The following is a 14521-nucleotide window of genomic DNA, read 5'->3' as shown; positions in this document are numbered from 1 at the left end:
TGTCAGATATGAGCAGGATCAGGGGCAGTGTGCTATTCCTGAAGCTACACCCAGGATAGACACCTGGGAGTCAGCAGATCATGATTGGAATGCTGACTCCCCTATTTACCATGTGAGCTCAAGCAAAATTCTTAGGCCCGTTTCCTCATTGATAAAACAGAAAATTAATACACACAAACTCCATTTCCTTCTTTTTTTCCTCACCAATTGTGTGTGTGGGGGGGGGGGGGGTAATAGATAAAGCAGTCCTCATAATGAATGATTATGTTTCATAGCTATTTGCCCTTCCCAGTAGATCTCAACATCATGCAAAAAATCTAGGAGGCAAAAAAGTTAAGTCTTCTGTTTCTTTCTTTTTTTTTTTTTTCCTCCTCTACTTGTCTCTCTTTTGTGTCCCAGACAGATGCTGACGGGCCAACAATATGCACAGCCAGCAACAACCATGGAAGGATCTTCACCATAGGGGTGAGGACCCAGGCTCACCCCAGGGGCTCTGGCTCCTCCCCCAGCTCAGGCCCACATTTGTTTCCACAGGGGCTTTCCGAGGAGTGTGCAAGAAAATCGATCACTTCCCTGAAGATGCAGACTATGAACAAGACACAGCAGAGTACCTCCTGCGTAAGTTTCCACTTCTGGGGTCTCCCCCAGGGTGGGGGGGACAGGGAGGGGAGGGTGGCCCTGCAGTCACCCGGCTGCCCCTGAGGCTCCTCAATGCTCACCCCTGGAAACGGATACTCCAAAGGAGCTTCTGGGACCTTTGCTACTAGACAGAGACATTCAAGCGATTCTGATATCTAAGTCTCTTTAATGTCAATAAACCAGAAATAGAAAGGGGAAAAGTAGGTGAGTCAAAACTGAAAGGTTCTTTTTAGTCTGCTTAGGAGAAAATCTAAGGAATTTTCTTCAACTAGAACACAAGTTTTCGCCTTCCTGAGAGAGTTGAGTTGAGGTATTAATGGGCACGGTCCTAAGGAGCAAGCCCTGGGAGAATGGATGGAAATCCAAGTTCACCTCTCTGCAGTTTCCATCCTATTGGGGCAGGGCCAGCATCTGGACTGGGGTTGTCCCAAGATCAGTAACCTGGATCTGACGCGGGACTGTCACAAAGGCATCACGTGAGGGGCAGAAGAGATGATGGCTTGGTGTGAGGTTTCTGGGTTCTGGTTGGCCTGGGCTTTTACCCTTGTCTGACTCCCTACTGGCTGGATTAAACCTGGGTCAAATTGCTTAACCTTTCCATCTCTCAGCCGTCTTTATCTCGTCGGATATGGAGATGATAATGTCATCTACGTGACAGGCTCAAGAAATTTAACTGAGCTCACACACGTTACCCTCAGCCCAGGGCTCAACTTGGAATGATGAAGCAATGTGGGCTCTCTCTTTTCTGTCACACGAGACAAGCATAGCAAAGTCCAGCTGCAAATAGGGGCCTGACATTGATCTAGGCACAGAGAGAACTTGGGGCTTAACATAATCTAAATGTAACTTCTTCAACAAAATGTGTGTCAAGTTCAGACAAAAGGGAATTTCAAAGGCATTGACTAAATTTACTGTTAGGGAATGTTAAAAGTAAGGGGTGTTTTTTTTTTATGGCTATTACAAATAAAAACTTCAAGAGGGGCACCTAGACGGGTCAGTCAGTTAAGTGTCCAACTTGGGATCAGGGCCTGATCTCGAGGTTCAGGAGTTCGACCCCTGAGTAGGGCTCTCCACTGTCCACACAGAGCCTGCTTCAGATTTTCTGTCTCCCTCTCTCTCTCTTTCTCTCCCCTGCTTTCTCTTTCTCTCTCTCGCAAAAATAAACTTTAAAAATAAAATAAAATAATAAAAACTTCAATAAATTGTCCTATTCAGAGTATGTTTGTAACTCGTAGCTCAAGAAGAATGGTGTTTCAATTTCAACCATTTTTAGCCCTACTCACACCTGTTAGTCTGCAGACGGACTGTAAGTCTCTATATGAGCCTTGAACCACATTACGATGTAAGGGGTAGTAGGGTTGATTAAGAAATAGTTGTTTTTAAGATGATTTTTAAAATGTGAACATACCATTTCTCTGTTTGCGGTCCTTATGCATCTAGTAGGATTTATCCAAATGCCTACGGGAATTTGTACCAGCAGCAGAAAAATTTGGTATGGGGACTACAGGCCACATGTAGAGATGTTGCTTCGTACATGGACCTCCTCAGAAGAATGACCTTAGTGTCATCTCTAGGGGGATTTTACTGAGTACGCATGGTTTTTCTTTGTTTTTCTTTCCTGCTTTAATGCAACATGGTGATGTTTGGCTGGAGGTGAAACACAGCTATAACTTCTATTTCACAACTTGCAAAACTGATTTAAGTTCTTCCCAGAGGTGGATTGCTTTTCCAACAGAGTATTTTGCTCCCCCTAAGAAGGTGAGGGTCCTTGCCCCATCCCACGGTCTACCCACACTTCACTGGCCACAGAATCAGGCTGAGGTTAAGGAGAGGCCTTTATGAGTACACGAATGTCCCGCTGGGAATTTTGGAATCCCCGACCCCACCACACAGAGCCAGGGGCACGCTCCTGCAGGGGTCTCCAACCTCAACTTACCCCTAGATAGTTTGGGGAGGAAGAACAGTAGAGGAAAGAAGTAAGTAGGGGAGGAAGACAGTAAAACGTTTTTGTTTGAAGCCCCCTTGTGTCCATAGAGCTAAAATGAAAGTAGAGTAAATCGCAGAGGCGACGTCCTGAGGCAGACAACTGCAACCCTGTGTCTCGTTTGTGGGTAAAGAGTGAGTCTGGCCACCAGCTGGTTGCCACATCGTTACTGCAGCCACCTTGCAAAGTTGCACCTTTATAAGCAACACAATTCAAGAGCGTCAAACGTTCAGATTGTTTCCTTTGTGCATAATCATAATTTAATCATGCTTTGAAATTTTTTTTTTAATTTAAAGTCTCTTTCAATCAATTAAACTCATCACATTGAATATTTGCACAATTCCCGCCAATACACAATGCGAACGAATGCTTTAAAGGTTTGTTCGCAAGTTTCCCTTGAAGCCATTGGAGGCAGATCAACCCCTGATATTTGTGGGGTCCCAGGCTGAGGGTCCAAATGGAAGCCCATAAGTCATACGTGTCAATATTGAGAAGTTATAAATGAACTGTGCCTGCAGCCAGGCTCATGTGCCCACCCGGGACTCCAGAGCCCCCCTCCCCAGGGTACCCCTCGACTGGGGGCTAAAGGAAGCAGGGAATCCAGCCCCTCCCAAAACCTCACCATGGAAGCAGAGTGTTGGGAGGGATGCTGTTATGGGGCCCCGGGTCTGCCCAGACTCCAGTGCTGGGTATTTGGGTGGCTGTCCTTAAGCAAAAGCAAACACTCTTTCATTTTCTTCTCATTAAGAGAACTTCACCCTTGGTGCCCTCACACGCTCACCCCACGTCTACTCCAATGCCCTTCCCAGGCAGCCCCCTTGGCTAAATCAGCTACCAGACTTTCAGAAAACTTTTGTGACATGACATTAAGTTGTAGAAAGAGTTTGGCAGTTGGCACATAAGCACCTCCGTGCAGTAGCAAAGAGAAACAGCAGGGGTAGGGTCACCATGAATGGGGGGCTTGAAAGCCTTGAACCTTCAGCTTTGAACTTCCCAAGGCCAAAAATGAACTGACACCCTTCCTGCCGTGACCCCCCCCCCCCACTGCTGCACCTGCACATGCCCTAGGCATTTTGGGCACCACCCTGAGCTCAGCAGCATGGCACCAGATATGGGCACGGTTTTCAGCTCCTGTGTCTCCCACCACGCACTGCCAGTTCTGGTGGCTTCACCTTAGGATCATATCCTGGGGTGCCTGGGTGGCTCGGTCAGTTAGCACCCGACTCTTGGTTTTGGCTCAGGTTATGATCTCGGGGTTTGTAGGTTCAAGCTCCACATCTGGCTTCACGCGGACAGCTTGGAGCCTGCTTGGGATGCTTTCTCTCTCCTTCTCTGTCTGCCCCTCCCCTGCTCTAAATCAATCAATCGATCGATCAAAAGAAATATACCCTAAATCCTACAACTTCTCACCATCCCCGGCCCTTCCAAGAGCCTCATGGTGTTCAATTCTCTCCAGTCGCCATCTTGAAATGCTTAATGTTGGAACAAGAGACCTTGCATTTTCATTTTGCACTGGGGCCTGCAAATGACATAGCCATGTCTGACTGTCAACTCAACTGGCTTGTAAGCCCCATGAGACCTGGGACCCTAACTCTTTTGTACACCGTGAACATGGAATTCATTCAACTGGTATATTCTGGTCTGGACAGACCAGGAAATACCCTTATACTGGCTGGGTAAATATTGGAACCCCTACCATAGGACCCCTCCTCAAGGCCTAAGGGGCCTCCCTTAGGGCCTCTCCATGGTCCAGCAACTAAAGAGTTAACACAGGGGCCCCCAGGAGCTGCTCCAGCCCCTACTTTGAAGGGCAGCTCCTGTGCCCTGGGGGTGGTCGCACATGTCCACTGGTGGTACCTGAGGGCCCAGCACAGCGCCTGGCATCCAGTAGGTACACAGTAACATTGTCGCATGGATAAGTAAACTCCTTTGTTCATTCCATGACTAAGTGGGTATCAAGAGAATATTGCCAGACCAAGGAATATGCAAAGATAGGTGTGCAGTGGGAAAAGGCTCTGCATTTTGGCCAACAGCGTGTGAGCCGACGGGAGAGACTCTGGGTGCAGGGCTGGCTACGGAATTGGCAGGGTCCAGGGTGAAGGAAGATCCCAGCTCCTTCAAAACACAGGCAAAAAAGCTTTTTCTTCTTTTCTGTTCTCTCTCTCTCTCTCTTGATCTGTCACAGTGTCTTTTATTTGCCTTCCTAATGTCACACTACCCCGAGGGGCATGGAGACACTCTGAGGGGTGAATGCATAGCTTTGCAGGTGCCTGGGGCTCGCACTGAACCCTGACCCTTCCTCCGCCCATGCCCAGCCCCCACCAGGAACGAAGGGTGGCAGTGACCACTGGTTGGGGCAGGAGAATGGGCAGCTAAGGTCCCATCCCAAGGGGAAGGGGGTGTGGGGAGACAGAGACGATGACACAAGTCAAGGCTCCGAGTCCCCTAGTGCAATGTCCGTGGGCCCATCAGGGTTCACTTCTAAAACGCAATTCAAAGACAGACTGATTAAGAGTTTCAGGACGGCGACTGGAGAGCGTTAGCACCGAGCACAGAGCCCTGAGCGGCCATACTGGTCTCACGCCCCGTGTTACATGCAGGCTCTGTCCTCCTGCGCAGGTGCTGTTTTCCCCGGGGCGCCTGTGCCTGGGATGGGTGGATCCCGGGGCTGGCGGGGACGCAGGTGGAACCCTCTCCCCTTCTCTCCGCAGGAGCTGTGAGGGCCTCCAGTGTCTTCCCCATCCTCAGCGTCACGCTGCTCTTCTTTGGCGGGCTCTGCGTGGCGGCCAGCGAATTCCACCGAAGCAGACATAATGTCATCCTCAGTGCGGGCATCTTTTTCGTCTCTGCAGGTGAGCTTCCGGCCCCGGCCCCGAGGTCCTCACAGGCACCAACCCCCAGCCAGGCCCACGAGGACAGAGCAGTGCTATTCAGGGTTCCGTCCAGGGCAAGAGCGAGAAAATACTCCGCTCGTGTGAAGAATGAAAAGCCAGGGGCTCCCGGGTGGCTCAGTCAGTTGAGCCTCCGAGTTTGACTTCTGCTCAGGTCATGATCCCAGGGTCGTGGGATGGAGCCCCGCACCAGGCTCTGCTCTGGGCGTGGAACCTGCTTGGGATTCCCTCTCTCCCTCCCTCTGCCCCTCTCCTCTGCTCTCCCTGTCTCTCTCTCTCTCTCTGAAACAAAATTAAAAAAAAAAAAAAATAGAATGAAGAGCCACAGAACTTCACTTAGAACCAAAGATGCTGATACGCGAGGGTGGCATCATAGGAAGGCAGGAGACTAGGGTGGCAGGATCAGCCCAGAGGGGGACAGGGTCTGACTAGTGAGACAGCATATGTATGGTGACCCTTGAACGACATGGGTTTGAACTGCGCGGGTCCACTGAGGAACGGATTTTCAGTAAATGCATACAGTAGTGGAAATGTATTTTTGTCTTCCCTATGATTTTTTTAATGGCATTTTCTTTTCCCTAGCTTACTTCATTGTAAGAATACAGTATAGAATACATAGAACAAACAAAATACGAGTTTGTTGACCGTGTTCTCAGTAAGGCTTCCCGTCAACAGTAGGCAATTAGTAGTTAAGTTTTGGGAAAACCAAAAGTTAAACACAGATTTTTGACTGTGCGGGGGGTCAGCACCCCTAACTCCCGTGTTGTTCAAGTGTCATGCTTGCGCGTAGGGTGGGGGGCAGGTGTGGTGCGTGTAATGTGTGACCTGAAGGACTGGTTCAGTGTGCTTTGACGGGGTCCGCCTTTCTGTTCGCTTGGGCACGTCTGGCCCTTTGAGATGTGTCACGGCTTTCCAAGGGCTCAAATCCTCATATTGTTCAAAGCGTCTCCGGGAACCAGGTAAAAAGCCAGCAGCCCCGGATGCCCTCTGGGAAGAGCTCATCACCAATACCTGGCCTGTCCAGAAGGTGGCGAGAAGGATGAGTCAGTTCAGGAAGGGGCCCTATGCTCTGCCTTCTCTCTGCCCCATTTCCATCCCTCCTCCACCCGCCTCATTTCCTCTCTTACCCCTGCGTTTCCATCCCCCCTTCTATCTCTTCCCACCCCACCCCTCATCCAGTGCCCTCAGGACGAATACTTTAGAGAAGAATAGAACAAGGTGGGTGGGGGAAGGGGACTCAACTTTGGTGGTGGCCTTCCAACTTGGCCCAGTGATGGCAGACTATTTAGCAATGTGGGAACAGTAGAAGAAGAAATGGTGTGTAAAGGGGGGGGGCTTTCCTTCTCGATGTTAATTCTGGCTCTACCTGGGTGAGCCTCGGTAACCTCCCCGACTCCCCATACCCTGGTTTCTTCGACTGTAAAATGGGAAGTAATAATAGTATCCACGTCTCAGTGTTGTTGGAAAGAGGCTGACCATAAAAAGCACAATATTATTTTATTTTCTTTTTTAAGTTTATTTTTTTTTAGTCATCACTACACATAACGCGGGGCTCGAACTCACAGCCCCGAGATCGAGAGTCACATGCTCTTCCGACTGAGCCAGCCAGGTGCCCCCCAATATTATTTTCTAGTATTGGAAAAGCAGCAACAACATGGCTCCAAAGTCTAAAACCCAGCGCCCTGCCCCCCTCCTAGACCTTGCCCCCACTCTTCCCCCACCGTTTGCCCTGGGAAACAGGAAAACGGGGAAGTTGAACCACACCAAATCCAGCAACAGACCAGAGAGAAAGCCGCCATCTTGCCATGGGGATGTGGTCAGCCCAAAGGTGGTCACGGCCCCTGACCATGCTCTGTGTGGACTGACGGTAGCAACTGGCAAACTCAGGAATTTGTGTGGCTTTGAGGCACTTTCTAGTCATCCGCGGCCTGTCCAGACCCGCTGGGCTCTGACTGACCCAGTGGATAATGCATTGTGCTGACATTCGGGTTTCCCATGTGGGAGAAGGATCATTATTTTGTCCCCCAAGGGGACTGTCAGGGAAGAGTGTGTCACCAGCAACTTCTTTCTCACAAAGGGTATTGTCAAAGATGGCAGGCGGATCGGACACATGGGAAACATGAGGGGCAGCGGTGAAAGGCCTGAGGAGAAGCCAGAAGCTTGGGGTCTATTCCTAGACACCCCCATCTCCCAAAGGAAGGCTGAAATGCCTCCATTTTCCCACCTATAAAATGAAAGTGTCAGAGGATTCGGCACTCTCTAAGGCTCTTTTTTGCTCAGCTCTTCTTAGGATCTGAGGTTTCAGGCAAGCAGTCAACAACCTTTTGTTGAGCACCCACTACGGGACAGGCACTGTGCATAATACTGAGGAGCATGGGCTCTGAAGCCAGGCTGCAGGGTGCAAATCTTGGCTCTACTACTTCCCAGCTGTGTAACCTTGGGCAAGTCCCTTCACCTCTCTGTGACGTAGTTTCCTTATCTGAAAAGTGGGGGTAACGATGGCCCTACTTCTTGAGGCTGTTAAGAGGCTGAAATGAGTTGGTATTTGTAAGGTGCCTAGGATAGCACCTAGTACACGGTAATCACTTCCTACATAGGAGCTGCTGGTATATACATTGCACCTGTTAATTCTCGGGCAATTCAATGTGCCTAGTCATTCAGGAAACACTCTGGGCTATGGCCAGGCTCTGGGCTAGGAGATGGGGCCAAAGCCATGAACAAAGCCAGCCTAGGTCTGCCCTCAAGATGTTGACAGTCTAGTGGTTGGGAGAAAGTGATTGCACACCTACATCTTGTTCTTCCTAAAATTTGTTACTGAAATCTAAGTGCGCTGTGGCCAAAACACAGTCCTGGGTTCAAATCCCACCTCTACTATTTCCTAGCACTGTCAGCGTGGAAAGTTACATATCTTCTCTGTGCCTCAGTTTCCTCTTCTGTAAAAGAGGGTTAGAAGCACCTGGCTGGCTTAGCTGGAAGAGTGTGCAACTCTTGATCTCAGGGTCGTGAGCTCTAACCCCACGTTGGATGTAGAGATTACCAAAAAATAAAGAAATAAACTTTAAGAGAGGATTAATTTTTTTAATTTTTTAAGTTTATTTATTTTGAGAGAGAGAGAGAGAGCACGTGTGCGCACAAGTCGGGGAGGGGCACAGAGAAGGAGAGACAGAATCCCAAGCAGGCTCTGTGCCATCAGCTCAGAGCCTGATGTGGGGCTCAAACTCACAAACTGTGAGATCGTGACCCAAGCTGAGACCAAGAGTCAGATGCTTAACCAACTGTGCCACCCAGACTCCCCAAGGGAGGAGCAGGTCGGTTGTAATAACTGAGATGGTGCATGTTAAGACTTTGTACAGTGCCTGGCACATGGTAAGAGCCCTATAAGTTAATGGCAAGTCACTTGGCTTCCTGCCTCCTTTAACCTGGTCTGACATCCAAGTCTTCCTTTGAACTTCTCCCCCTCCCCCTCCCCCAAAAAAGTCTTCCTTGAGGGGCTTCCCAAACTTTGCCACCAGAATTTCCCTGCTAGCAGAGGAGAAAGAAAACATGACCCTGGGGACTTGGGGGGCATCACTAGAAGCGCCTTGAGTGAGCTGAAATGTCTTTGAAGTCTGTCTCCCATTTACACTTAAAAATTCATGTGAATTCTGCTCTCTCCTCCTTATTATATCCATGTTCATTTTAATATAAAAGAATGTGTCTTCCCCACTAATCTTCAAGCCGAATTGACACTCCAGAAAGAGAAGGAGTTTTTCATCCTGTGGTTTCCTGCAGCCTGACACGGGCTGTCTGTGTCAACGCCCATGTTTAGAAATAGCTCAGTGATTAGAACTCGCTGCCTACCTGCTGGATGCCTGCGTAGGATCATGCCTGCAAGAGGAGACGGGGCAGAAGCAGACCCCCCAGCCCGCCTTCCTGAAGCAAGTCCTAGATGGAGAATGAATGGCCAGAGATCATAATCCAATATTAACTCCCCTCAATGCACGTGCACCAGCAGGTCGGAACAGCACTGGAGCAGAGTCTGGTGGCCCCTGCCGTGCCCAGCTTTAACCCTTTAGTTGATGGACCACTGGGGAGACCTTGGGGATCCACAAGAAGAGTACGGAGCAGTCAAGGACCAGAAAGGGAGCACAGGAGGCCGCTGGATCTGGTTATTCACCAGCTGTGCTAGGAACTGTAACGAGAGCCTCCATTTAGCCCCGCCCTAAAATTGGAGGCAAGGAGATGCCAGCCGATATACCAACTCCCCCGACTCAATGTTGGTATCACGCCCCGGAAGAGACAAAAAGAGAGACTCCACCTTTGGAACAATAATGTGAGGAAGGTGGTCAGAGATCATCACAGCCCCTGGGTTCTCAGGTTCTATTGTTTCTTCTTACCACTCCCTAGAGAATCAGCTCATCTCTAAGTGACTGTTTCCAGGGCTACTCCAATGGCACTTAGGGACACTAAGTCTGCAGGCCATGCCTACTGGGGACATCGGCTTTGCGCTCCCCAATTCCTGACGCTCAACCGACAGCTAACTGAAAGCATTACCTTCTCCGGTGCAGATAAAAAAGACTTAGTAAGCTACTGTCCCTTCCCCTTGGACTCGTTGGGTCCCCCAACTGCAGGTGTAGACCCATCTATGTCCACCGGACAGCTGCATTTAGACTCTCGATAAACACGTCCACCTCAGTGCATTCCAATCTTTCCTCTTCTCTAAACCTGTTCTCTTTGCTGCCTCTCATTTTAGCTCAGGGTGTCACCTCATCATCCAAGCTAACACCCTAGCAGGTCACTCTTGATTTCTTCTGTCACATTATGTAGTCAGTAGCCTTTCAGCTCCTGCCTCAACCCCATTCAATGTCACCTTGTTTTCAAACCCCGGGGGCGCACCTGTCCTGCCTCCCTTTGCTCCCGAACCATTTTACATGCGTCTCTGATAGAGCCCTCACTGTATTTTGCTCTAATTGCATTTACATGTCAGTCTCTCCTACCCACGGTGAGGCATTCAGAGGCGGGTACCTGTTCCTCCTTCGTGCTGCTATCCTCATGACTTAGCGCCAGAGATCAGGTTTTGATGGAATGAATGGCTCGTAAGGGAGAATGCATGCATTCCGGAGCTCGCCGGCCCTCGCTACAGGAATAGGGCGCATCCCATAGCTGAACGCAGGCCACCTGGGACCGAGCAGCAGAATTCTTCACTTCCCAAGAGACGGACCTCGTGAGACATACCCCGTGGTGGGATTTCCCAGCCATAAATCCATTCACCCGTCTCCCTGTTACCTCCACACTTTCTATAAATATTTCAAGGCTCAAAGTTACCGCAGAGGTGTGTGAAAGATGTGTTTCTCTTTTCCCTTCTTTTAGGGTTAAGCAACATCATCGGCATCATAGTTTATATATCAGCCAATGCCGGAGACCCCGGGCAGCGTGACTCCAAAAAAAGCTACTCCTATGGCTGGTCCTTTTATTTCGGGGCCTTCTCTTTCATCATCGCAGAAATCGTGGGAGTTGTCGCTGTGCACATCTATATAGAAAAACATCAGCAGTTACGTGCCAAATCCCACTCGGAGCTCCTGAAGAAATCCACCTTTGCGCGCCTTCCGCCCTACAGGTATCGATTCCGGAGGCGTTCAAGTTCGCGCTCCACGGAGCCCAGATCCCGAGACCTGTCCCCCATCAGCAAAGGCTTCCACACCATCCCTTCCACTGACATCTCCATGTTCACCCTCTCCCGGGACCCCTCAAAGATCACCATGGGGACCCTCCTCAACTCCGACCGGGACCACGCTTTTCTACAGTTCCACAATTCCACGCCCAAAGAGTTCAAGGAGTCGCTGCATAATAATCCGGCCAACAGGCGCACTACGCCCGTCTGAACTGACCTCTGCCCTCTGGCCTCCGCCCCAGCACAGCCGCGGGGGCAGCGAACAGAGGTGGCTGGGAGGTTGCATGGCATGGTCCTCGTGATGGTATTACTTTTTACAAAGAATGAAACCAAATGGACTCAGCCCTCTCCCAAACTTGGCCCCGGGCCCTCCGGGTCCTACCCCCCTCCCCCAACTCCCAACCTTCCCCCTCCAGGCCCCCCCCCCCACTTTTCAAGCCAACCCCATGATGTCATTTCTCTCTCTGTGTATCTGTGCCAGATGTTTTCCTCTCTTCCTTCTTTACTGGAAGGACCTCCACATTCTTCCCTCCTTGGAAGAGGACTTTACTCAAAGTCACGGGTGGTGGCTTGGGGGGGAGGGGGACCCCCGATTCCCCAGGCGCGTGCAGTTGTCCCCATTGCCCACTCACATGAATCCTCAGGACCCCAACCGCCCAGGTGGCCCTGAGGGAGGCATTCACCTTTACGTGTTAGAAAAACATGACCAGAAATCAAAGATGTCAGAGCCCTGAAGCAGCTAATGTAATAAGCACTCATGTTATTAAAGGTTTTGCCTTGTTGTAACCAACCAAGCTGGGCGTGTTCTGTTTCTTCCGGCTACTTCTTGCACAAACTCCCTGCCTGCCGTGGGACTGGCTCGCCTCTGTGTGAGAAGCTGAATTCTGCTCGTCACACGCTAACCACCAGGAAGGCTCCCCACCACCCTGTCACCCCTTGAGGCCAGCAAGGTGCTCCCCTGACCAGTGTCAGAGTCGGCGAGTCCCTCCGCTGAATCCCTGGAGGCTAACTGGGGGCAAGCAAGCTGGCTCTGGTACCCAGGAGCTCTAGGCCCCGGGGCGAGTGCACCTGACCTTGAAGCCTCAGTCTCCTCATCTGTACAATGGAACAGTGTAGAGTGTTCTCCACAGAGTTGTGAGGCTCAAACAAAATGTCATGTGTAAATAATCAATACATAGGCTTTTAATTTTTGGATGCATTCTAAGCAGAGTGAGCATTATTTGAGTCAACGTGCACTGCTCTTACAAAACTCCTAGTTTTAGGAGTTAGGCTTAAACAACAGATATTTGCTGCTCATCCTTCTGGGCTGGGAAGTCCAAGATCAGGGTGCCGGCAGATTTGGCTCTTGGTGAGTGTGGGGTGTCCCGATTGGGTGGAGGCCGGTGGCAAGGGCCGGGCGAGGATTCGCCCAAAGCAGAACAGAAGAGAGAAGCGTTTATTGAATACACCGCAATGGGGGCAGCGGGCAGGACAGCACAGGAGAGGCCGTCCTGCCCCAGGAGGTGGCGACGGGCCAGAGTCACAGGGCAGAGTCAGGGAGGGTGGGGTTAGGGGGTGGGGGGACGGATAGAACTTTCCCTTTTTTTTGGTAATCTTAGGTGGGTTGCAAGTAGCCCATTGGTCAGCTGCATAGGGCCTGTGGCTTAAAGAGCCTCTTTGTATCCAGCCAGGTGTCACTGTGGGCTTTGTCTCCTCAAGTCTGTTGCCTAAGAGCCACGGGCGGAGGGCTTTCCTTCTGGCTTGCAAATGACCCCTTCTCACTGTGTCTTCACAGCTCGGAGGTGGCAGTTCTCTCGCTCTGTCTCTCTGTCTCTGTCTCTCTCTCTCTCCTTCTTCTTCTTAGGTAGCCACTATTCCCAGCACAGCCTGCCCCCATGGAGCCCTAATTACCTCCCCATAGCCCCATCTGCAAATACCATCACAAGGAGAGCTAGGACTTCAACATATGAATTTGGGGGTTGAGGGGGATACAGCAAAAGCATCATTGCAGGACGACAGAAGCCAAATAGATGTTCTATATCGGGGGAGGGGGCCTGAGGGCACGAGGGAAGGACATTTGAATGTTTTGAATATTCCGTACCAAAAGGCAAGAGAGGCCAAAGTCACCTCTGCCAACACTGGCTTCCTAGAGGGCTTTTGGCCCACGCCAGATGCTCACACTTCCAGAGAGCCTTCCCACCTAGGGCTGCGATCACCGCAGAGGGCACAGCGATGGTCCCAAGAGCTCACGCTTACCTAACGCTGTCACGTGCCAGGCTGTGATCTAGCACCAGACACGTACTTCGTTATTTAATCCTGCCAGTAATAGCCCCATTTTTCCCAAGGAGGAAACTGAGGCAAGAGAGGTTACATGACTTGCCCAGACTTTACCATGGGACAGAAGGCCTGGGGAGGGAGGCGCTGGCCCACACCCACGCAGTGAATTTGTAGAACGCAGACTCCCAACAACTCATTTCATTTAACCCTTAAGAGTCGTCACATGCGGGGGCGCCTGGGTGGCTCAGTTGGTTGAGCGTCTGACTTCGGCTCAGGTCATGATCTCACAGTTTGTGAGTTCGAGCCCTGCATCGGGCTCTATGCTGACAGCTCAGAGCTTGCTTAGGATTCTGTGTCTCCCTCTCTCTGCTCCTCCCCTGCTCACACTTTGTCTGTCTTTGTCTCTCTCAAAAATAAATAAACATTAAAAAAAAATTTTTTAAGAGTCATCTCATGCAAATTACACTCACATACATCAAATTATCTCACTGAATCCTTAAAATAACCCCGTGTGCAGTAGGAATTACTATCCTCATTTTGGCAAGTGAGGGAACAGAGGCTTGAAGAGGGAACGTGTGTAAGATGCTAACGAGCGGAACCGACATTGATAGTCAACCTATTGATAGTCCCTAATGTGAGCGACTTCCTGGCCTACCAGGATTTTCCGGACCGGCCATCCGAGCACTACCCTCGTCAAGTTTTTCATAAGCACATACTACATCGACAATTACCTGTCGACCGTTTTTCTTTACATCGACTCGTTTTACTTCAATAAATAGATTTGATAGTTGAACTTTATGTCACCGCTTTGAAAGGAAAACTGGAATTGTTTGCCGTAAGGAAATGGCAACTGGGAAAATAGACACAATCAAAACAAAGCAATCACGCCGTCCTCTAGCTGCTGCCCGTTCTAAGCTGACGGCTGCTGCCTGATCTTTGTAAGAAGGATGTAACCAAAGTGTTAGAAAGATGTTAGAGATATTCTCTCACCAGGGAAGACGCCTCCCTCGGCTGAATCAGAAAGATGCAAGGCGCACTAGGGAGGGTAACTGTCTCAACTACGGGACGGGTGTCCTCTAACACTGCAGAGGTGACTCAGGT

The 14521-nt window shown here is 50.3% G+C and overlaps 1 protein-coding gene across 2 annotated transcripts in view; it reads left to right on the top strand.

Annotated features, from left to right (window-relative positions):
• The window catches only part of CACNG3 (calcium voltage-gated channel auxiliary subunit gamma 3), an 84129-nt gene extending 72175 nt beyond the window's left edge, over window positions 1-11954 (top strand). The window contains exons 2-5 of one of the 2 annotated variants that reach the window (XM_045460405.1): window positions 400-465; window positions 535-618; window positions 5335-5475; window positions 10864-11954. In XM_045460405.1, coding sequence (XP_045316361.1) covers window positions 423-465; window positions 535-618; window positions 5335-5475; window positions 10864-11375 — 780 coding nt within the window. In that variant the 5' untranslated portion in view covers window positions 400-422 and the 3' untranslated portion in view covers window positions 11376-11954. The remainder of the gene's footprint in view (window positions 1-399; window positions 466-534; window positions 619-5334; window positions 5476-10863) is intronic. The other variant, XM_045460404.1, reaches the window with a different exon arrangement.
• The last annotated feature ends 2567 nt before the right edge of the window (window positions 11955-14521 follow it).

Source organism: Leopardus geoffroyi, chromosome E3 (genome assembly GCF_018350155.1).
Source record: "Leopardus geoffroyi isolate Oge1 chromosome E3, O.geoffroyi_Oge1_pat1.0, whole genome shotgun sequence".
In the NCBI taxonomy this organism is placed as follows: Eukaryota; Metazoa; Chordata; class Mammalia; order Carnivora; family Felidae; genus Leopardus; species Leopardus geoffroyi.
The sequence above is the reverse complement of the archived record's forward strand: the minus strand, read 5'-3'. Positions and strand labels throughout refer to the sequence as shown.